Here is a 25,406-nt window from a genome sequence, read left to right as displayed (position 1 = left end):
TGCAAAGGGCCAATATGAAATATTAACAGTGATTTAATGAGGTAGGAAACTATGAAACAAAGTTATAATAAATTTTAAAAATCTAAAGGCTCTTCCTCTAGTCCAAAGTAATAAAGCTATTCCAGACAAATGTCTAAGCTCTGAAAGGGAATAAGAGTGAAATTAGTAACTTCTTCATTTCTACTACTTTGACCGAGTACAGCAAACCCATATTGAGGATTCAAATAATAAGACTGAAAAAGGGGGAAAAGAAACAATATTTTTAAATCATTTTATTTTCTTATTTATTTTTTAATTTATTTTTTCTTTTTTAAATTTATTTTTAAAATCATTTTATACATTCAAATTCTACTTTTGAGAAAATCCCATAACAAATAGTAAAGTAGGTATTTGGATCAACCTTCCTGCTGAGAAAGAGGAAAACTAGTCAAAACATTACCAAAAAAAAAAAAAAAAAAAGGCATAGAAGGCCTAGAAAATAATGAAAAAATCACTGTGCCAAGATTTAGAAGGTGAAAAAGAAAACCTGAAGATGATGAAAAAGAAAACCCTTCCTTCCCAGATTGGGACAGCTTCTTCCTCTGAGAACATGTGGCAATTACAAAAGAGTGGCTGAGAGACTGGGCAATGTTTTTGAACAAACACAATAAGGGAATAAAAGCTGGAATTTAAGGGCTCTCCAACCATATATATCTCAAAACTTAGGATTAGGATCCTAGGAGTAAGTAAACTGGAAGTAGGCCAAATTTTGCCAAAAACATACCCTGCCTTGTACTACTTCAATCTCTGAAACTAAATTAAGGTCATCCTAGACTAAAGAACACAAATAACATGCTTCTGAACAATGAAGGAGTTGACCGAAAAATCAAGGAAAAAACAAAAAAGACAAAAAGACAAATGAAAATGAAAACACAATGGCCCCAAATCTTTGGAATGCACCAAAGCTGTTCTAAAGGGAAGTTTATAGCAATATAGGCCTACCTCAAGAAGCAAGAAAAATCTCAATCAAGAACCTAACCTTACACATAAAGGAGGTAGAAAAAGAAAAAAACAAAACCGAAAACCAGTACAAAGAAGGGAGCAACAATGACTAGAGCAGATATAGACAAAATAGAAACTAAAAAAAACAACAGATCAAGAAACCAGAAGTTGTTTCTTTGAAAAAACTCAGCAGAACTGATAAACCCTTAGGCAGATGCATTTAAAAAAAAAGGGGGGGGGGGTAGAATTCAAATCAACAAAATCAGAAATAAAAGAGGTGAAACAATAACACCATAGAAATAAAAAGGATTATAAGAGAATATATATATATATTTTAGATTTTATTTATTTGAGAGAGAGAGCACATGCAAGAGAGCAGGGCAGGGTGGTGGTGGTGGTGGAGAACCAAGCATACCACTAAGCAGAGAGCCCATAGTAGTGCTCTATCCCAGGACCCTGGGATCATGACCTAAATGAAAGGCAGCCACTTAAACCAACTGAGCCACCCAGGCAACCCAGATTATAAGAGAATATTATGAAAAATTATATGCCAACAAACTGGACAATCTAGAAGTAAATTCCTAGAAACACTAACTCCCCAAAACTCAATGAGGAAAAAACAAAAAATTTGAACAGAGACATTAACAACAATGAAATTGAATCAGTAATCAAAAAACTCCCAACAAACAAAAGTCCAGAACCAGATGCCCTCACTGATACCAATTCTTCTCAAACTATCCCAAAAACCTGAAGAGGAAGGAAAGATTCCAAATTCATTCTGAGGCCAGCATTACCCAGATATAAAACCAAATACAAACACTACCAATAAAAGGGAAAAGTCCCTCAACAATTGCAAAATGTATCCCAAAAAGGCCAGTATCTCTGATGAACACAGATACAGAAATCCTCCACAAAATACTAGCAAGATGAATCAGACAATACAAAAAAATCATTATGATCAAGTGGGATCTACCTAGGTACGCAAGGGTGGTTCAATATTCACATCAACCAAAAAAGGGAAAATAATCACATGATCATTTCAATAGATGCAGAAAACACATTTGACAAAGTACAAACACCCACCCATGACCAAAAAAAGAAAAAAACCCTCCACAAAGTAGTTTTGAGAGAACATAACACAAAGAAGGTCATATAAGAAAAACCCACAACTAACATCATACTCAATTGTGAAAACTGAGTGCTTTTTCCCTAAGATCAGGAATAAGACAAGGATATTCATTCTCACAACTTTTAATCAACATAGTACTGGAAGTCGAGCAAACTTTCATCATTTACGGATGACATGATACTATGTGTAGAAGACCCTAAAGACTTCACTGATAAATGAATTTGTTAAGGTTGCAGAATACAAAATCAATACACAGGAATTTGTTGCATTTCTATACACTAATAATGAAGGAGCAGAAAGAGCTATGAATAAAACAATCCCATTTACAATTACACCAAAAAATAAAGTACCTAGGAATAAGCTTAACCAAGGAAGGGGAAAAAACCTGTACTCTAAAAACTATAAAACATGGATGAAAGAAACTGAATATGAACACAAATGGAAGGATATACCTTGCTCATGGATGGAAGAAGCAATATTGTTAGTGTCCATATTACCTATAGCAATCTACAGATTTAATACAATCCCTATTAAAATATCAAAAGCGTATTTCACAGAACTAGAACCAATAACCCTAAAATCTGGATAGACCACAAAAAAGGGATGCCTGGGCGGCTCAGTGGGTTAAAGCCTCTGCCTTTGGCTCAGGTCATGATCCCGGGGTCCTGAAATCGAGCCACATATCAGGCTCTCTGCTTAGCAGGGAGCCTGCTTCCCTTACTCTCACTCTGCCTGCCACTGCCTACTTATCTCTGTCAAATAAATAAATAAAATCTTTAAAAAAAAAAAAACAAAAAAAACCCACAGAAGACCCTAAATAGCCAAAGCAATCTTTTAAAAAGAAAAACACAACTGGAGGCATCACAATTCCAGATTTCAAGATACACTACAAAGCTGTAGTGATCAAAACAGTATGGTACTTCTACAGAAATAGACATAAACATCAAGAAACAAGAGAGCACACCTAGAAACAAGCCCATACATATGCGGTCAATCAATCCTTGACAGAGAAAGCAAGAATACCCAATGGGAAAAAGACAATCCAACAAATTGTGTTGGGAAAAATAGCGACATGCAAAAGAATGAAACTGAATCAGTTTCTTAACACCATATACAAAAATAAACTCAAAATGCTTTAAGATCCTAAATGTGAGACCTGAAACCATAAAAATCCTGGAACAGGGCACAAGCAGTAATTTCTCTGACACAGCCATAGTAACATTTTTCTATGTTTCCTGTGGCAAGGGAAAGAAAAGTGAAAATAAATTAATGAGATTACATCAAAATAAAAGCTTCTGCATAATGAAGGAAACAATCAACAAAACTAAAAGACAAGGGAGAAAATATCTGCAAAGGACATATCCTATTAAAGGGCTAGTACCCAAAATATATAAAGAACCTATAAAACTCAATACCAATAAAACAAATAATCCAATTAAAAATGGGCAGAAGACACAGATATCCTACTAAGACATACAGATGGCCAAGAGACTCATGAAAAGATGAATAACATCACTCATCATCAGGGAAATGCAAATCAAAACCACAATGAGGTATCATCTCACACGTATCTGAATGGCTAACATCAAAAACACAAGAAACAGCGAGAGTTGGTGAGGATACAGAGAAAAAGGAATCCTCTTGCACTGCTGGTGGGAATGCTAACTGATACAGCCACTGTGGAAAACAGTATGCCAAGTTCCTCAAAAAATTACATGATTATTTAAATAAATAAATATTATTTTTATAAATACATTACATGATCCAGTAACTCTACTACTATTTACCCAAAGAATATGAGAACACTATTTAAAAAGATATATATACCCCTATATATGTTTATGTTTACTATGTTTACTGCATTATTTACAATAGCCAAATTATGGAAGCAGTCCAAGTGTCCACCAGTAAATTAACATATAAAGAAGAGGTGATGTGTGTATATATACATATATACAATGGAATATTATTCAGCCATAAAAAATATTAAAATCTTGCCATTTGCAACAACATGGGTGGATCTCTAGAGTATAATGCCAAGTGAAATAAGCTGGTCAGATAAAGACAAGTACCATATGATTTCACTCACATGTGGAATTTAAGAAACTAAACAAAGAGAAAGAGACAAGCTAAAAAACAGCTGTGATAACGAAGTGTTGGTTACTAGAGAGGAGATGGGTAGGGGATGGGTGAAATAGGTAAAGGGGATTAAAGAGTATACTTATCATGTTGAGTGCTGAGTGATATACGGAATTGTTGAATTACTATATTATACACCGGAAACTAATATAACATTGTATATGAATTATATTGGAATTATAATTAAAAAAAAAAAAAGATGACCCTGGACTGCTCAGTGCTCCAAAGCATCTGGCAGAAGCAGTGTAAATTCTCTGTGGAGGATTACAATATCCTAATCTTCCCATGTTTTTGCAAACCATTTTGAAAATACAAAGTCTAGCACAGAAATTAAAATAACCAGGCACACAAAGTAGTAAGATCACAAGTGAAAACCAACAGAAACAAAATAAACAGACCTACATAGACTCCAGATACTGATTTTAACCCAGATTAAAAATGGTACTATGCTGGAGCGCCTGGGTGGCTCAATGGGTTAAAGCCTCTGCCTTCGGCTCAGGTCATGATCCCAGGGTTTTGGGATTGAGCCCCACATCGGGCTCTCTGCTCAGCAGGGAGCCTGCTTCCCCCTCTCTCTCTGCCTGTCTCTCTGCCTACTTGTGATCTCTGTCAGATAAATAAAATTTTTTTAAAAATTGTACGATGCTTACTATGTTCAAGGAAATAAGGGGCTGCAATGGGTGGCGAAAACAGAGATTCCATTCAAAATATTCAAAGGAACACCAATTAAACAACAGCTGTCTTTTCAACAGAAACAATAGCCCCAGAAGACAATAGTGCTGAAATAAATAATTAACTTATTTAGAATTCAATACCCAGAGAAAAATTCAGACAAGAAAGATGAAATAAAGGTATTTGGGGCAAATAAAAACAGAACATAATGCCACCAGCAAACTTGCACTAAAGAAATCCTAAAATATATCCCTCAGGTAGAAGAAGAATGATCTTGGAAGGTCAAAAATACAGGGAAAAAATGCAGCAAAGAAAGCAATAAATATCTGGTTTAATCAATGTTAAATACTGATGGAATAAAAGTACAGTAAGGACAGCCAATCTGTTATTGCTTATAACATAATATATAGCACTAGTGAATCAAGAGATAATGAATAAAGAGTAAAGGTAAGAGGAATTATTTCTAGTCCAGACTCTGCCACTTCACTGATCTCTGATCTACATCTCCATCTCCCTAGGTCTGAATTATTTTATTGTCTGGGTCTTTTATTGTAAGAGATTTGGGTAGATGACTACTAGATGTCAATCTAAATAAAGAGGAAAACTGAATAAAGCTCCTATTACCAGAAACTGAATTTATTTGAGAACAGAAGAATTTCAGTTCAGGAAATGCATGCTGTACCAAGCTACAAATATGTCTGGTGAGGGTTTGGGGTGGACTGTATTTACAGGCAAGGGCTGCAAAGGGGGGGGAAGTCCAAGCAGTTAAGTTCACTGGCTTGAGGACAGGGAGAGATTCTTGGCAGATACTCATTGGTCAGGAGAGAATCTCCATCTTCTGTACATCAGGCATTTACAGGCATTCAGCCCAATTTTTAAAATCATTTTTCTGAGGGCATATGCCTATGATTCTCCATTTCCTATCTTCTTATTCCACTTTAGATTAAAATTCTTTCACAGTTCCCTTTTGTACTCTCAGACACACTAAAGACCTATTTACAGAAATCAAATATAAAAATTAACACTATAACCATATACTTCAGCAACAAATTTTAGAAATTTGATTACATAACAGTGCTGATGTCTGTATTTATTTATGCAGATCTCCTTTAGTTATTCCAGAAGATTTAAGGCAACTTGTACTATCAAATTCATTTAAATAACCTATGTATAGACTAACATGGCCTATGACAGTGGATTGAGGTAAAAACCTCATTGCAAATCTGGTGTTTACTAAATATTGGGAGTGACAATTTATCAGCCCTGTCACTGTTGTATGTCATCAGTTATATAACCTCTTTTTTGTCAGACAGTAGATGCTAGATAAATTAGTAGACAGCTGTAGAATACTTCTCATAGCACAGGTAATTATGGCATCTAAGAAATAATTCAGAAATGCATATAGGGGACACCAAACTGCACTACCTAGAGATCAAAGCTAATGGAATATTACTGTGTATAAAGCACCATAATTTACCAGGCAATACTGAGATAAATGAAATTATAGACACTTTGGTATGAGTTCTAAAATTTTACAATCTAAAAAGAAATGAGTACCAATTACGGAAATACTAACTAGCCTTACAAATAAACTTAAGGGTAAGATTTTAGGCAGAAAGAGCAGGAAGATAAAAAACAAAATCTGGACACAAAGAAAACTACATGACCCCCATCTATGATGCTAGCAAAGAGCAGTAGCTGACCAAGCTGGCATGCAGCAAAGCTACTTGACAACCTAAACCATAAGGTCAATAAAAGAGATCCAGGTGTCAGGAAGCAAGTAATAAGGAGGCTTATCAGACTTCTGTTCATATGTACACAGCATCAAACACTAGTGATACTTCACTTATTTCAGTTAGACCCTAACATCTCTCCTTTCTCATGCTCAAAACATTATAGAATGAAAACATCAAGAACATATTATATATATATAAAATAGCCACTAATCTTACATATGATAGAAAGTCAATAAATTCTTTTTTTTAAAACGATTCTTTATTTTTTTCCTTCTTCTTTTTTTAAAGATTTTATTTATTTATTTGACAGAGATTACAAGTAGGCAGAGAAGTAGGCAGAGACAGAGGAGGAAGCAGGCTCCCCGCTGAGCAGAGAGCCTGATGTGGGGCTCTATCCCAGGACCCTGAGATCATGACCTGAGCCAAAAGCAGAGGCTTTAACCCACTGAGCCACCCAGGCGCCCCGAAAGTCAATAAATTCTTGTTAAATAAAGAAAATGAACAATGTACTTACTTACATGTAAGAAATAAAGTAGGAATAGGAATGTCTCAGTAAAGTATACTCTGGTACATTTACATTTTAAACTGTACCCTGCATATTTAATCTTATCTACTTTTTTCCCGTTTTATTATTTTTTAAGATTTTAAAGTAATCTATTCACCCAATGTGGGCTTAAACTCACAACCCCAAGATCAAGAATCGCATGATCTGCTGGATGAGCCACAAAATTCACACATTCTGTGCTGTTTAACAGACAGAAAATAGGATACCTCCCTACCCCCAAAATGGTATGCAGACAAGATTAGTCAATGATACACACTTCTGATGCTAACGAGAACCACATAACAGGTGGAATTAAGTGTAAGTCATTTAGGGGGTTCTACAGACTACAGTGCTTCCTTTATATTGTGAAATTAGAACAGATAATGTAAAAACCTATTCCGTAAAGTGGTACGCCAGAAATCAGAGCTTATGTTTCTGCTAACCAGTAAGGAGCTTCAAAAGAGAGGCACCTATCCTCTCAAGTCATATTCATGGCAAGAATTCTTCACTCCAGATGACTGATTCGCTTCTCAAATAGGACTTACCCTAGAATGGAGGAGAGCAATACATCAAGATACCACAACTTGACACAAATAACTCAAAAATAACACAAACCCTCTCATCTTCTCTGTTTCAAGCAACCTTCTGACTTACAACATGTCCTCTTGTCTACCCCTGCTCACTAAGAAAAGAATGACCTTTATCAACAAGCCATCCAATTATCAAACTTGTAAATAAAAACTGTCTTCCAGATGAAAGTCTTGCAGACTGGGTTGCTATCTAGCCCCACAGTGCTTGATGACCTTGACTAAAGTGATAAATGTTTCTAAAACTGTAATACACAACTTAAAATAACCTATGGACTTCTTATCCAGCATCAACATGGAAGTCAATAAATAACTAAGGTTTTTAAAAACTAGTTAAAAAATAGATAATGATTCATGTATGCAAAAGTATCCTTATCCCTAGCTTTTAGGTTATGCCTTCAATAAACATCAGCTGCTATTATACTAATCTACCCTACCAAGTCACAGACTGAAAATCAAATGAGACCACATGTGTAGAAACCCTTTGAAGATTATAAAGTACACAACATTATTATTTTAAATGTGCTATCCACAGTGTACAACATAATGGAAAGAGCAATAGATTTACTAACACAAGATCTTTAATCCCAGTTCTACCACTGCCTAGCTATATGACTTGGTATGAGTCCAAGAGCACTGAGCCTCACATCTCTTCACCTATAAAACAAAGTTTGACTGATTGGTGCTCAGTAAAATCCCTGTAGAGCCATGAACTGGATATATGGGATGAATGTGGCAAGGAGGAAACAGAATTTGGGGTAAAACAGCAAGCAGGTAAAATTCCACTCTCTAAACCCACTTCAATTTTAACAATATGGCTTTGTAAGTTTTAAAATATCTGAGGTCAGGGGCACCTGGGTGGCTCAGCTGGTTAAGCATCTGCCTTCAGCTCAGGTCTGGATCCCAGGGTCCTGAGATTGAGCCTGCCACAGTGGCTGCTTCTCCCTCTCCTTCTGCCCCTCCCCCTCCACTTGTGCTCTCTCGATCTCAAGTAAGTAAAATCTTTTTAAAATTTTTTTCAAGGGCGCCTGGGTGGTTCAGTGGGTTGGGCATCTGCCTTCGGCTCAGGTATGATCTCAGGGTCCTGGGATCGAGCGAGCTCTCCATCAGGCTCTCTGCTCAACAGGGAGCCTGTTTCCCACTCCCCGCTCTGCCTGCCTCTCTGCCTACTTATGATCCATCTCTCTCTCCCTCTCTGTGTCAAATAAATAAATGAAACCTTTAAAAAAAATTAAAAAAATATAATTTTTTAAAATAAGCAAAGAAAAAAATGGATTCTGACACTGGAAACATTCCATAAGCAGCTGGAATCACAGAGGCAAGCCACAGGGAAGAGGGTAACTGTGATGTTCATCTGGAGTACAACACTGGCAAGAGGCTACTTCTCCAAGAAATCTGTATAGCAGTATATAGAATTATTTTTCTTGGAGAAGGCAGTGGGACGCCATCTGAAAAACTAATTTACTAAGACCAAGTACTGCCCTTACAAGTGACTATGTAAGTGAAGTGCTAGCACAGTCACTAACACAACTTGACAATGCCTGCTTCGACAGCTCTTACTTGTCCTTAAATGGTAAAGGCTTTAATACCAGATAAGCAGCTTTTTATGTAACATTTAAATAGAAAAATACAGCTGTTTTGAGGTTTGGGTCTGATTCAACCACAGAGACCATAACTGTCCACAGTTCTCAGACTGCTGAAATTACAAGGGCACAGATTCTTGAATTTCAGAACCCAGGGAAGGAGAAATCTTCTAGCATATCGCACACCCTATCAGGTTTTGACTTTGAAGATTCTTCTCAATCTATTAAAAACAAAAATCAGCACCCAGGTGGTGGACATTAAGCCCTTGTAACTATCTCCAAGAATCATAACTAGTTACTCTAGACTTTATCACATAGTCACTTTTAGAGATTCAAAATCAAACAGACAGTTTACATCCTAAGGATAATATTGTATGTATTTAAGATACCTCTAAAAATACTTAAAAATAAAACGTCAAAATATTTCAACCAGGTATTATTCCTAACTTAACAGGACCCTCTCAAAAAAACTTCGCAAGCTGGCTATTTCACCTTCAGTATACAGAGACATTTTCCTATGACCAGTTGTTTCCTGCTGCAATGAAACAATCCCCGTACTATAGAAGAGACCTTCTTGATCAACACCAAATAAACAGAAATTAAAGAACTCTAAACCACCCAAATAAAAGTGGCTATAACATACACAGCACTGTCTAAAGAACAGATGATAGACTTGGGTACATAAACCTTATCTAGAAGGGAGTCTGATCTTTCTTTTCTTGAGAAGTTTCCTATTATCCACTCTATTCGTGACTTGTGTATATACACTGCTTTGTCATGTTGCTGGTATTTGGTCTCACTAAGTGTCCCTTTTAAAAAAGTTCTCCTGCTCTATTTCTAAAAGAATTACATGTTTACTGCAGAAAACTGAGAAATACAGGAAATAGAAAATGGGAGAAAATTACCATATTCTCACCATCTTTAAAAAATTTCACCTCTTGGGGCACCTGGGTGGCTCAGTGGGTTAAGCCTCTGCCTTCGGCTCAAGTCATGATCTCAGGGTCCTGGGATAGAGCCCCACATCAGGCTCTCTGCTCAGCGGGGAGCCTGCTTCCTCCTCTCTCTCTGCCTGCCTCTCTGCCTACTTGTGATCTCACTCTCTGTCAAATAAATAAATAAAATCTTAGAAAAAAAAAATTCACCTCTTGGGGCACCTGGGTATCTCAAGCAGTTAAGCATCTGCCTTTAGCTCAGGTCATCATCTCGTGGTCGCACCCAAAATGGCAGGGAGCCTGCTTCTCCTTCTGCTCCCTCTCCCACTCGCACTTGTGCACTCTCTTCAAATAAATAAAATCTTTAAAGAATTCACCTCTTGGGGTGCCTCAGTGGCTCAGTGGGTTAAGCCTCTGCCTTCGGCTCAGGTCATGGTCTCAGGGTCCTGGGATCGAGCCCCGCATTGGGCTGTCTGCTCAGCAGGGAGACTGTTTCTCTTTCTCTCTCTCTCTCTCTGCCTGCCTCTCTGCCTACTTGTGATCTCTCTGTCTGTCAAATAAATAAATAAAAACTTAAAAAAAAAAATTCACCTCTTAACTGATATTTCCTTCCTCTCAGTATTAAATTTTTAATATTTAAATTTAAATTCTTCAAATTTAAACATATCATTAGTAATATTTTACATTTCCAGTACTCAGTTTGAAAGAGATCTTTACAATTTATGTTCACAACAATCTGTGGAGTAGGTAGGCCAAATACCTACCTACAGTCTTTTTGCACACAGTTTCCTCCTAGGATAGAAAGACTAAAGGCTTTCAATAAGGCTGCACTGCTGGTTGGTGGTGCAAAATCACACTTCACTTGTAATAAACTGTTTGCAATCTTTGGTGGAAAAACAATGTTATCAATATAATAAACTTCTGAAAAGTAAGAAAACTTATTTTGAATTGAACCAGTCTAATACAATGCAACAACATAGAAGCTTTAAATTCAGCATCTGTCTGGGTCAGGTACAGTAGCTCCCAGATTATAGATGGTATGTATATGCAGGGACAAAGAAAGAAAATAGCTCCTACAAATAAGGTTGGTTCCATCTAGACTCTAACTATAAGTAGTCCATACTCTTAAGTAGAGATCCAGATACACTATCAACTTTGTTAACTGGTTCTCTGACCTTAAGCAAGTCACAAGCAGTCAGATCCCAGTTCCTTAGTTTGTGGATAGAGTAGAACATGACAAAGTCTAGTCTCTTGCAGTTTGTAATGTATGTATACATTGTATGTATAATGTAATGAATGCATATGATTCTATACATCTATTCACTTAAGAAAAAAAGCTTTGGAATGAAAGCATATATATTATGCAACTCTGTCTATACTTCCAGAAAATGAGCTGTGCCTGTTCAGAGAAGTCGCTATCTAGTAAAGAATTAACCTTACTCAAAAAGGTCGAGCCTTTGCCCTTGGTTCCTGGGAGGTGATCTCTGAGCCCCAGGAATGCCCTGCTTGATAAATGTCTTTCTTTACCTAGGGACTATGAGCCACTCCAAACAGTCTAACAATGTGATTTATGGTGGAAGCTCTGGGTCATGCATCATCAATCTCCTGAGAGACCAGAGACTAAAGGTTAGACATGTGGGCAGCCAACCATATCTGTATGACCAAACTCCAATAAAAACTCTGGACATTAAGGTTTGGGTCAGTTCCCCTGGCTGGCAACACTTTGTGTGTATTGTCACTCACTGCCAGAAGTTAGTGCTGTCCTAGACTCCAGTAAGAAGAGGACTGCAAGTTCCACCTGTGTACCCCAGTGCCTTTTCCCTTGGCTGTTTTAAATTTCTACCTTTCACTGAATAAATCATAACCATGAGTACAATAGTTTTTTCAAGAGTTCTGAGTCCTTCTAGTGAATTATTGAACCTAAGGGTGGTTGGGGAATCCCCAAACTTGCACTTGGTATCAGAAATAAGAGTGGTCTTGGAACTCCCAAACTCTGGAGTGGCAGAATGACAACTATCCTCCAGTATTCATTCTCCCTTTCTTTAATAATAGAACACCTCTCCTACCCCCTAAGTGGGAAGCAGAGTTACCAACTAGAGACTACATTTCCTAGTCTTCTTCAAAATCAGGCATGGCCATGTGAATCAGTTCTGGCCAGTGATAGGAGCAGAGTAACAAATGGGGAGAAAAAAATCTGTGCCATCTTCTTGAAGGAAAGTATTTATTTCTTTTTATGGTATGCAGCTACGAGGTAACTTGGCTTTAACCTGAAAATGAGAACAATACCACAGGGGATGGCTAAGCAAACACAAGGAAAATGAGACCACAAATAACCTTTAAAAAAAAAAAAAAGAACAAAAAAACCCTGCCTCCCTCACCTACTATGGACTGCCCACCTACTATTACAGGAGAGAGAAAAACTTCAATATTGTTTGCATCATTGTGTTCAAAAGCTCAGCCTGTTACAGGGGTACCTCGGTGGCTCAGAGGGTTAAGCTTCTGCCTTTGGCACAGGTCATGATCTCAGGGTCCCGGGATAGAGCCCTGCATCAGGGGGCTCTCTGCTCAGCTGGGAGCCTGCTTCCCCCTCTCTCTCTGCCTACCTCTCTGCCTACTTGTGTGATCTCTTTGTCAAATAAAGAAAATCGTTTAAAAAAACAAAAGCTTAGCCTGTTACAGCAGTTTAGCCTGTTTCCTAATAAATATATTTCAGCTTTTTAAAATCATGATTTAGAGTCAGCATTTAAACTACATACAAATAAAGACAAAAACATGATGTGTAAGAAAAATATTTGGATATATTAAAACTGAAAATGCACAACAAATATTTGTAATGTCCCAGTTTGAGACTGATCTCATTAAAAAGAAAGTTTCTATCCCAAACAATTCAATATAACAAAGAATTTTCTCTCTTATTCTCTTTGTTATAAAAAAAATACAGAAAGATGACTGATTTCACAAAATCAGTCATTTGAATACAAGTTGAAAGAGGCATTCTAAAAGAACTACTAATAATTTTCTTCCCTATAATTACAGATTTCCATAGAAGGAAAAAGAAAGAAATGAAGACTGCTATTTTAATAAAGTACAAAGAACCACCTTCTCTGGCTCTCCAGGGTGTAACGAAATTAACTGGTTTCTAAACACCTTCTCTCAATTTTCCTGACTTTCTGAACTCCAAACCATGTGGCCCAATGCTTCTCAAACATCTCCACTAGGATGTCCCACATACATCACAAAGTCAGCATGTCCAAAAGCAGGGCTCAAGGTACAAAGTAAAACAAAAGAATGTTCTTCTGCACATGACATGGTTAAAAAATGAGTCTAGAAGAAGGAATAAAAAGCCAGTGATCTTCACTAAGAAGTGGTATATTCTCACAGGAAGCCAAATAATTATCCACTGGAAAGTTCAAGGTTGCAGCAAATCAAGGATTCCGAAGGCCACATAAGTTTAGTAAAACAAGGACAGGACATATCTAGAGAAAAAAGAAGGTAAAATCAAAGAAAGGGGATTATATCTTCAGTTGCTGTCATATTTGAGCATGCACCAGAATATTTTGGAGGCCCAATTAACAAAGACTACTGAATTCCCAACTCCAAAGTTTCTCATTTGGTAGGTCTGGAGTGGGGCCAGGAATCTCCATTTCTAAAAAGTTCCCAGGTAATGCTCATGTGGGAGAGCCACTGATTTTTGCCTGCAGTGTATCTTGAGTGGTAACTGCAGAGACAAGTACAGGATAAGTTCAGATGAGACCAAGTATACCAAGAAGAAAAGCTGCTATAGTGTACACTAAATAGAAAGGATTTCACAGTATCAGGAGTAAATGCAACTTACAAAATCAAGGTTTTGATTAGATTACAGGTAACAAGATCTCTCCATCTCTCCCATCCTGTGCCTTGCACTGCCTCTCCCCAAATTCCAGGTCTGATCTATGTTCTGAGTATCATACTAAGGAGTTTTAACCTTACTTTGTAAAAGTTAGGAAAAGAAGAGTAAATGTATATATGTAAATGCCGTAGGATGATGATGGCTGCACACAGACAAGGAGGGGTTCTGCTTCCTGAGCCTAATCTACAAACCTGTAGTGCATATCTACCTCTTCAGTGAAGCCCTCTTGGATCTCTTCTCCAACATGAGATTTGTTGCTGTTTTCTCTGTGCATTTATTCTTTTTTGTTAGTGCCTCTGCTGTCTACACCAGATATGCACTGAGAACAATGTGTAGGATTTTATTTTTTTTTAAAGATATTTTTTATTTATTTATTTGACAGAGAGAGATCACAAGTAGGCAGAGAGGCAGGCAGAGAGAGGAGGAAACAGGCTCCCAGCTATGCAGAGAGCCCGATGCGGGACCCGATCCCAGGACCCTGAGATCATGACCTGAGCCAAACGCAGCAGCTGAACCCACTGAGCCACCCAGGCGCCCCAATGTGTAGGATTTTAAAGGGCAGAAGAGGGTAAGAGGGGATTTCAGGAAGGAAATTCCTGAGCAAAAACAAAAGAAAAAAAATAATTAAGGCAACATTCTGGACTGACACATGGACAGAGGTAGTGATAACTTGTAAGGTAGTTGAAGAAATGTAACAGAAGGTTCTGAATATCATACTAAGGAGTTTGAACCTTACCTTGTAAAAGTTAGGAATGGAAGAGTAAACGTGTATATGTGAATACTGGAGGATGGGGAAGCCGGCACACAGACAGGAAGAAGTTCTGCCTCCTGTGTCTAGTCATGATCCCAGAGTCCCAGGATAGGGCCCCAACAACAGGCTCCCAGCTCAGCGAGGAGCCTGCTTCTCCAACTCTCCCCCTTCTCAAGCTTTCTCTCCCACTCTCTCAAATAAATAAATAAAATCTTGGAAAACAACAACAACAAAACCCACTAATTTTTAAGATGAAGTGACATTCCAAATAGGAGATACTGCATTCCTCAAAAAACACTAGGAATCTTACTCAATGAAACAGTTTATTTAGCTAATAAACTCTATTTTTAAGAAACATTCAGTGAGCCCAAGAGAATGTAATATAACCTTCAAATGAAACAATGAGAAGTAAGATTTTCTACTGGGGCATAATATGCAAAAGAACATTATCAACCTTCAACACTATAAACCTGAACAGCTATAACTCAGAGCTGAAACTCAAAATGGCAACTAAGTTACTAAAAATACTTTATAACACTAACAATCAATCCATATATTATCAACAATCCTCACTAGCAAAATCACACCTCAGATTTACGTTTCCTCTCACTTAACACTAGTAATAACCCAAGTCTAAAACTACAAATTCAAATATACCAAAAACAAAACTCTGATGGCCAAATTTATTTAATTTTGAAAATACTGAAAAATATGTAGTTTATAAACTTAACCTACAACACAATTTATGTATATAAATGAACATCCACCCAAGGTTTTAAACACAACTGTATCGATAAAACGTTACAATTTCAAACAGAAGGCAATCTTTCTACATACATATATTCAAATGCAACCTGTTACAATCTTTAGTAATGAAGATCAGCAGTCTACTACTGACTGATGAATTGGGAACTCAGTCTACTACAACTGAGCTCAGGAAACATACCTGTTTTAGTTTCAACCGACACAAATTGGGCAAATGTCTGTTCACACCTTTTTAGCTATTGTTGTACAATACAAAATCTGAATAGCCTTTGTCCCTGATTCCTGGGATGGAGACTCTAAATCCTAGGAATTTTACACTAGTAGGAATAATCTTTGTTATCCTTGGTGGGCCCCTAGGACATCTTTTTATATTAATATAGAACTCTCAGTGGGCCCCTAGTTTCAGGATGGGGCTAACCACACTTGATAGGCCAGTTAAGTGAGGGGTGCCCAGCTGGTTCAGTGGGTTAAGCATCCAACTCTTGGTTTTGGCTCAGGTCATGATACTGTGGTTGTGAGGTCCAGCCTCGAATTCAGCTCTGCTCAGCACTGAGCCTGCTTCAGATTCTCTCTCCCTCTCTCAAATAAATAAATCTGAAAGTAAAAAAGAAAAAAAGAAGAAAGGAAGGAAGGAAGGAAGGAAGAGAAAGAAAAGAAAAGCCATTCAAGTGATCAGAGGGTTGGGGCTTTGGGCCACATGAGATCAGTCTGACCTCATGGAAGAAAGGGGTGCTGCAGACTGATTCACCATGTGCCCAATAATTCAATTAATCATGCCTATGTAATAAAACTCCAATAAAAACTCTGGACACCAAGGCCTAGATGAGTTTCCCTGGTGGTAATTACATATCAATGTGGCAGGATAACGTGTCCTGGGACATGGAAGCTTTATACATGGGACCCTTCCAGACCTCTCTCTAGGTATATCTCCATTTGGCTTGCCCTGATTTGTATACTTTATAATAAAACTATAATTCCAAGTATGGTGAGTGCAAGTATTTCCTGAGCTGTGAGTCACTTTAGCGAATTATCAAATCTGAGGGAGTAGTGGGAACTCCCAAATTTGTAGCCAGTTGGTCAGAAATACAGGTGGCCCCGAAACCCTGGAGTTTGCAACGAGTACCTTAAAGTGAAAAGAATCTTGTGGACTGTGCCCTTAACCTGTGATGATGTCTGCCCTAACTTTAGGTAGTTTTTTTCCTTTAAAGATTTTATTTATTCACCCGAGACAGAAAGAGAGAGAGAGCGCGCGCACGCATGAGCAGGGGGAAAGGCAGAGGGAGAGGGAAAAGAAGACTCCCTGCTGAGCTGGGAGCCCAGACACAGGGCTCAATCCCAGGATCCAGAGATCATGACCTGAGGCAAAGGCAGACACTTAACCATCTGAGCCACCCAGGTGCCCTAAATCTGAGTAACTAGTGCCAGAATCATACTGCAGCTATACATTTAACAAGATACACTGCCTGACCTCTCTCTTATAGGAACTGAGTGGAAAAAAAGAGCAAAGTGAAGTACTTTTTAAGGCATAAACCATTACAAAAAGTAAAAGACATTTTTGGTTATTCTCTCAAAAATATTAAAGAAAAAACTTAAAAGTTTTTTTAATTCAGGATCGTCCAATTTAATTTTTCAAAGAACTGCTTAAACTAACAGAACTTATTTTAAGATATAATTCAGAACTCTGATGAAAAACATTTAAAAGGGAAAGGAATCTAAATCATAATTAAGACTAATGCCTAAGTAATTAAAATATATTAAGTTCATTCTTAGTAATCTCAAGTATAGACATTATGGACTTCAGAAAAACGTAAGGTTCAGCTATTACTTTCTAACTCAATCTCCAAAAAGCTCATTTTCACCTTGGTTATGCTCAGGAATGACTGAAGCCACTAAGCAACATTTTGGTTACTCAGACACTGGATTCAAGTAAAAATCTTTCACATCATGGGGTGCCTGGGTGGCTCAGTGGGTTAAGGCCTCTGCCTTCAGTTCAGGTCATAATCCCAGGGTTCTGGGATCGAGCCTGGCATCGGGCTCTCTGTTCCACAGGGAGCCTGCTTCCCTTCCTCTCTCTCTGCCTGCCTCCCTGCCTACTTGTGATCTCTGTGTGTCAAGTAAGTAAATAAAATCTTTAAAAAAAAAAAAAAAAAAAAAAAAAAGGGCGCCTGGGTGGCTCAGTGGGTTAAGCCTCTGCTTTCGGCTCGGGTCATGATCCTAGGGTCCTGGGATAGAGCTCCACGTCCGGCTTTCTGCTCAGCGGGGAGCCTGCTTCCTCCTCTCTGTCTGCCTCTGTGCCTGTTTGTGATCTCTCTCTCTCTGTCAAATAAATAAATAAAATCTTTAAAAAAAAAAAAAATCATTCACATCACAACCAACTTTTTTGCCCATCCTTAACTAATCTTTAATTCAACCATAAAGCCTTGAAAAAATTACTCAAACTAGGGGTGTCTGAGTGGCTCAGTCAGTTAAGTGTCTGACTCTTGGTTTCAGCTCAGGTGGTGATCTCATGGTCCCTGAGATGGAGTCCTGCTTGGGGCTCTGCACTCAGCAGGGAGTCCCCATTAAGTTCCTTTCTCTCTGCCCCTCCCCCTGCTTGCATGCTCACACTGTTTCTAAAATTAAAAAAATCTTTAAAAAAAATTACTCAAACTAACCTGTATGCATAAACAGCTACCTGGCTACACGAGAAAGCATATTTTAATTTGACTGGATAATACCCTCCTTACTTACTAAACATAAAGAATTAAAGATTTGTTCCATAATCAGGAGAAACACATCACTAATTTTTGCTTACTTGCTACCTGAAATTTTAGCCTTAAGCAAATTTAAAGATATCCGTATTTTCTTAAATCTGATGCATCACATCTTTAACGTAAAACTTTTTCAAACTATTTACAAGCTGACCTTCCATGGCACACATGCTTTGACTTATTTCAGTAACGATGTAATGAGGAAAAAAAAATGATTTTGCCTATCATCAACCTATTAAAACATTTTTCACTTATAGAATATATACTCATTTATGTGTAATAGTTAAATCCAAAGAAAACTTAACCACAAATAATGAAATTACTTGTAGTCTGAGGAACACCACACACAAATAACACAATAAAACATAATAGCAAGTTTCCAAACAGAAACCTTGTTTTAATGTGCCTCAAAGCATAGCAGTTATGACCCCAGGTTATGAAATGAGGTAGGAGTAGATGAAAATCCTGGCTCCTTTCTTACCTGTGTGATAGGCCCCAAGGAACATTATCTGAGTCTGTATTTTTATAACCGTGTCTACCTCAGAGTGGTTATGAATATTAAATGAAACACTGCTCTTACCAAAGAGCCTGACACACAGTAAATGTTTAGTAACTTAGCAATTGTTATTAAATTTTGGAACAAATGTTACACAGAGAAGCAATATTTTGATTTTCCCTAAGTTTAAGGCCCACAGATAGGATCCTCCTGGTTAAAGTTGAAACTAAGAAAAAAAAACATATGCCTAAGAAGAGGCATTTTACTAAAGATATGCAGACTAAGTAAAAATAACTGGTATCAAGCCAGTGCAGTTACTACATGGAAAATCTTAGTTTCTAACAATTCAAGTTGCATTAGCTGAAAGTATCTATTATTACAAAGCTATTATTTGTCCCCATTCTTTCTTCTCTATTTCTGGAAAGTACGAAAGAAAAAATAAAATCACATTATGAAAAGATGAACAGAAGGAAAAAAAAATATGATGTAGAGCCACCTCGGTGGTACAGTTGATTGGGTGTCTGACTCTTGGTTTTGGCTCAGGTCATGATCTCAGGATGGTGATCTCAGGGTCATGATTAAGCCTCTGGTTGGCTGGTCTCCACACTTGGTGTGGAGTTGGCTTGGGATTCTCTCTCTCCCTCTGCCCTAAGTGTGTGCACTCTCAAAATAAACAAATCTTTAAAAAATATATATATGAAATATAGTTGGGTCACTCTAAGTTCTCATTAAGAACCAAACACAATGGGTGGGGGTGGGGGAACCATAACGAAAAACAGCAGAAACTGAACATAAAAGATGATAAAACACTTCTCCTTTCCCAAATACTACAGGATTCACCCTTCAACTGGATCTTCAAGGATTTTCTGTCTTCAGCCTCCAGCAAGTCCTTTTATCTCCACGGTCCTATCTCCAGCACAACTTCAAAAGGAAATACGTAAAAGCTACTCTGGTGGGTAGCTGCTAAGATAATCTCTCCATCTTCCACAGATCTGAGAATGAAAAGGCTGAATTCCACATTAGACCAATACTAGTCTCCATCCTCAATTGCTTACTTTTTAATCCATTCTAGGCATCCACAAAATGTATTTAAGTATGAGTTCCATAAACATTTTTGGTAGCCAAAAATAACACCACAATAAACACAAAATTCAATGATTATACCTTTGTCTCATGCAAAAACACAAAATCCTAAATCAATTTCCAAGTTAATTCCAAATACTGTTTCTAGAGACTATAAAATTACCCTGTTCTGGGGCGCCTGGGTGGCTCAGTGGGTTAAAGCCTCTGCCTTTGGCTCAGGTCGTGATCCCAAGGGTCCTGGGATCGAGCCCCGCATCGGGCTCTCTGCTCAGTGGGGAGCCTGCTTCCCCCTCTCTCTCTGCCTGCCTCTCTGCCTACTTGTGATCTCTTTGTTTCTGTCAAATAAATAAACAAAAATCTTTAAAAAAATAAAAATAAAGAAAAATTACCCTGTTCTAAGCACTTTACATATATTAACTCAATTATTACTCATCGTAATCCTAAAACATACATATGGTCCTTATCTCACAGATGAGCAAACTGAGGCATCAAAAGATATTAAGTTGCCCAAGCCTAAAGAATCAGTAAATAGTAGGAGACATCATTCTGACCCAGGCTGTCTGATTCCAGAACAATATTTAAATTAGGTATACCAATTATTCATTTAACAAGTTTTGTTGAGCACCTGCCAGGTAGAATTCTAAGCACTGGGGATAGAGCTGTGAGAACAAGTTAGACAAGGCCCCTGCCTTCAAGTGGAAGAGAGGCCTTGGAGCAAACAAGTATGTGGGGAAAATTTATCAGTAAGTGAACAGTGTATCTTCACCTAGCAATAAGTGCTACAAACAAAAATTAAAATGACAGCATTGGGCACCAGAGTGGCTCAGTGGGTTGAAGGCTCTACCTTCGGCTTAGGTCATGATCCCAGGGTCCTGGGATAGAGCCCTGCATCGGGCTCTCTGCTGGGCAGGGAGCCTGCCTACCCCTCTCTTTCTGCCAGCCTCTCTGCCTACTTGTGATCTCTGTCTGTCAAATAAATAAATAAAATCTTTTAAAAAAAAATATTTTAAAAAAATAATAGTAAAACAAAATGACAGCATCAAAAGTGGCTGAGGGAGGGACTGGCTTCTATTTTAAAAATCCAGGAAGGTCTTGCTGAGGTGATGACATTTGATGTAAAGATGTAAAGGCAAGATAACCACCAGGAGGAAGGGGTGGCCCAACTAAAAGAATAGCAAGTTTAATACCCCTAAGCTAAGAACAGCTTAATTAGTTCGAGAAATGGCAAAATGACCAGGGGACTGGGGCAGGGTGACAAAGAGTCACATGGTAAGAAGTCCAATTAGGACTGGCAGCTGCCAAATCATGTCATGCCCCAAGGGGCTGTGGTAGGGAGTTCTGATTCAATATTAAGGGTAACAGGAAGCTTTCAGAGGCTTTTGAGCACAAGAATGACAGCCTGACTAACGTCTTTAAAAAGCTCTCTCTGGGGGCGCCTGGGTGGCTCAGTCAGTTAAGCGTCTGACTTCTGGCTAAGGTCATGATCGCAGGGTTCTGGAATGGAGCCCCGTGTCAGGTCCAGGAGTCTGCCTGTCCCTCTCCTTCTCTCTGCTCCACCGCGCCCCCCCCATGCCCGCTCTGTCTCTCTCTCTCTCTCAAATAAATTTAAAAAATAAAAAGATTGCTCTGATTCTTATGTGGGGATCAGTCAGAAAGAAAAGCAAGAGAAAAAGGGATAGCAGGGAGGCACTGTTCCGACTATAACTCAGACTAGGATTTATGTACTGTTTGTAAGTAGAAGAGGCACTAAAGGAACATGCGACCCAACAGTCTCTAAAAAAAGACTTTTAAAAGTATGCTTCTTCCCTTCATCTTCATCCCCCCTTCCTGACTTGACTTTGAAAAAAACTCAAATCCTTTTTTAATATCTAAGTTAATGCTTCGGTTGGTACTATATATAGGAGAAAAAAGATTAAAACAGATTTTCTTCAGGGGCACCTGGGTGACTCAGTTGGTTAAGTGTCCAACTCTTGATTTCAGTCATGTCATGATCTCAGGTTTGTGAGCTCAAACTCCTAGTGGAGCCTACTTAAGACGGTCTCCCTCCCTCTCTGCACCCCTACCCAGGCCCCACTCATACACACACTCTCTCTCTCAAAAACAAACAAACAAACAAACAAAAACCTATTTGCTTCATTTGTAAGTATTCTGCTCAATATCCTATAATGTATAATACGCCACACACATGCATACATTCTTAAGAAACAGAAAGTAAAGAGCTTTACTACTATTTAGCTCAGAGCTCGTTCATTAACCTGGAGAAAAGGAGTAATCAGTCTGTCTTCTGATCAGCTCTCTTCTCATACTTTGTTTCCAGCATATCCTGGCTCATTCTAGACTGTGAATTGTAATAAAAAAAATAAAAAGTATACCAGGGGGAATATGTATGTATTTACTGAACATCTCTGTGTACCAGGTACTCAAGAGATGCCTTACATTCAAAGACTTATTTACTCATTAACTATCCAAAGGAGGAAATAATATCTTCATTCTACACCCGAGGATAAAATCAAATATTAGTAACTTAAACTGTTCAAGGTCACACAGCTAATAAGCCAGAATTTAAATTTACATCTAACTCTAAAGTTTTTATCTTTCCAGTACAGCAACTGTCAAATTAAGATCAAATACATGTAGTCTTCCCAACTTATTATTAATGACTGGCTTGTTGCTGGTGAAGACAGGATTTCTTTCTTTTGCGTAGAACTGAGTTTTGCAGTTGGAGTGGGGGAAAAAGGAGTAATCCTAATGACTCAAACACATTATTTTGAAAAATTATTTTCCACTTGAAATATCATAAATATTAATCCTAAGAGTGATTCTTACCTTTTTAGGAAAAAAAATCTTAACTATGCATTGTTCACCATAAAATAGAAGTAAAGTTTTATGACAAAAGATGAGTTGGGTATGGACGGATAAAGAAAAAGATGATATGCACAAAAAGATAATCTTCAAGACACGTGTCGAATCTGAGTGACAAATATCCTAAGAATTGAATGAGATCCTCCTAAACCAGAGAAAAATTCATCGAAGAGGGACTTTAGATGAACCTCTCAAGAATCCAGCCTAGGAAACATGGGAGGGGAACCACTTGCTAGCAGCACTGGCACTGGCTAAGACAAGGATATGTGAGAAAGCAAAGATGGGAAGTTTGGGAAGCAGGTTCCCCCAAAGGCTGGATTACTGTGTACTCCACAGCAAGAACCAACGTAATGGTGTGACCAACCCTAAAGCAGCAGCAGCTAACTCCTGAAGACTAAAGCAGAGAGGTCAGACAGCCCAGACACACAGAATTAAGAACTGTTACACTAAAGTCCTTAAAAGTTAGTTACAGGTGCTTTTATGGGATGTGCTAGCCTACATTATTTTCACCTAAATGAAGCTATTCACACTCTATACATGACCTGCGAAGGCCTGAAAGACAAACAGTAAACTTATACCATCTGCAATTATTTTGTTTTAAACAAGGGGGACTCAATAAAGGTGTTAGATTAACGGATTTCATTTCCTCACAGACTGGATTTAGGTAGTAAGTGCAGTGAAATACACAAGGAAAGGCCCCTTTCGGTCTACTCAGGGGCTTAATCATTTTAAGAGTGAGTGGAAGTGTGAAAAGGACACTTATAAGGACAGTTGGGAAAAGATGCCCTGGATATTAAGGGAACAGGTAACAAGGAAAACTAAGTGAATAAAAACTGTCTTCAGCTAGTCCAACATCGATTTGGGGACCCCAGTGCGGGGGAGGGGCGTCTGATGTAGGGGTCACGAGTGGGGGGGAAGGATGGCGCGGCGGGAAGCCGGGCGGAGAGCACCCGCGCCCGGCCCTGACCGACATCCTGCGATGCTTCACGAACCTACGACCGAACGCGCGCATGAATGAATGGCGCGGGGCTGAATGGCCGGCCCAGGCGCCGACGCAGGAGGAAGGAGTTTGCCGCGCGGTGTGAGCGGGGCCGGGGGTGGCGTCTGCCGGCTAGACCCAGAGAGCACCGAGGGAAGGACCGCCGTACGAGTCTCCCGCGCGGGGTGGTCGTGGGCCGGCGGCAGGGTCGGCTGCGCCCGGCCGGCCGCGCCATGGCGGTGGGGGAAGGGGAGGTCACGCGTTACATAACCCGGCAGCTGCCGCGCTCGGGGACGCCGCGGGCCGCCCAGGCCGCGAGAGGACGGCCTGCGGTGCCCGGGCCGGCGCACCCTCCCCAGCCCCGCCTCAGGCCGTCCGCGCTCGGGCCGCCGCCGGGCCGGTCTGCGGCGCCTCCGGGCGACGCGTGTCCGGTCCCACCCCTCCCCCACCCCGCCGCCGGCCCGGGGGTCGCTCACCTTCCGCGTTGCCCCGGACCACCATGCCCGGGCACGACCGCCTGCTCAGCCTCGCGGGCTCCGGCGCCGCTCCGGCCGCCGCACAGTGCCCTCGCCCGGGGCCCGAAGGAGGGTCGCGGGAGGGAGTCACACTGCCGCGCCGCGGCCCACGCTCGCCCCACGCTCACGGCGGCCGGCCCTGCGCGCGTTAAGCGGCGGCTCCCGCCCCTCCCCTTCTCTGGCGGGCGCGCGCGCCGCAGCTCCGCCCCGCCCCTCCCCCTCCACGGCCGGCGCGCTCCCTGGCTCCTCCTTCTCCCCCTCCCCGCCTGCGTCGACCTGCCCCGCGCTCACGCCTGGCGAGCCCCTGTCCCCGCCCCGACTCGCACTCACCCCCCGCGCGGCGTACTTGCCGGGTCTGCACCCTGCCCCGGGCGACCCCCGCACCGCGGGCGCGGCGCCTCGGAGCTCCGCTGGTGCCAGCCCCGCCCCGCCCCGCCCTCCCGCCACCGCCTGCAGAGGGCAGCGCCTCCGCGGCACGTGACCGTCTCGCTCGCTGGGGCGGAGAGAAGTGCTGCGCTGGCCCGCCTTCCGCATCGCGCAGCTTGCCCTGCAACTCCGCAGGCTGCGCGCCTCTTGCTTGGGTCGCGGCGCGTCGGTTGCCTCTGCCGACGGCGCGCTGCCCCCGTCCCCCGATGGACTCCCCACTCTGGGAGGAGACCAGTGTGGGGACCGACCATGCTTTAAACCCTGGTGCTGTCTGAAGATAACGGGAAACACACGGGTCCCCGTCCACAAGCAATTGATTTACAGTGACATCTAGCGGAGAAAGGGACACACAGGAACTGACACTTTTCTATGCGAGGGAGCAACCGAGAATCGTGGTCCACGTAGGTTAGCGAGAATGAACACTGAGCCAGCGGGTGTGAGCGATTCATCGCCAGCTCCCGCAGGGACACAAACTCCATTTCTCGTCCTTTGAGTTTCTTCCCGGGATTGCACCTGCACCTGGATATTTGTAAACCTACAGCAGGTATCCCACCCCACGTGCAGCGCTGGGGTTACACGTGAAATCA

At 40.3% G+C, this 25,406-nt stretch overlaps 1 protein-coding gene across 6 annotated transcripts in view; it reads right to left on the bottom strand.

Annotated features, from left to right (window-relative positions):
* The window catches only part of REV1 (REV1 DNA directed polymerase), a 97,357-nt gene extending 72,543 nt beyond the window's left edge, over positions 1-24,814 (bottom strand). For 3 of the 6 annotated variants that reach the window (XM_059134527.1, XM_059134529.1, XM_059134530.1), the window contains exon 1: positions 24,355-24,561. Coding sequence is in view for 1 of the 6 variants with exons in the window: in XM_059134530.1 (XP_058990513.1) it covers positions 24,355-24,379 (25 nt within the window). In the remaining 5 variants the exon portion in view is untranslated. Of the gene's footprint in view, positions 1-24,354; positions 24,564-24,723 lie in introns of those variants that run through there. The other 3 variants (XR_009344797.1, XM_059134534.1, XM_059134528.1) reach the window with 2 other exon arrangements.
* Between the last annotated feature and the right edge of the window lie 592 nt (positions 24,815-25,406).

This window comes from Mustela lutreola, chromosome 9 (assembly GCF_030435805.1).
Source record: "Mustela lutreola isolate mMusLut2 chromosome 9, mMusLut2.pri, whole genome shotgun sequence".
Lineage (NCBI taxonomy): Eukaryota > Metazoa > Chordata > Mammalia > Carnivora > Mustelidae > Mustela > Mustela lutreola.
This window is presented reverse-complemented; position numbering and strand designations above follow the sequence as displayed.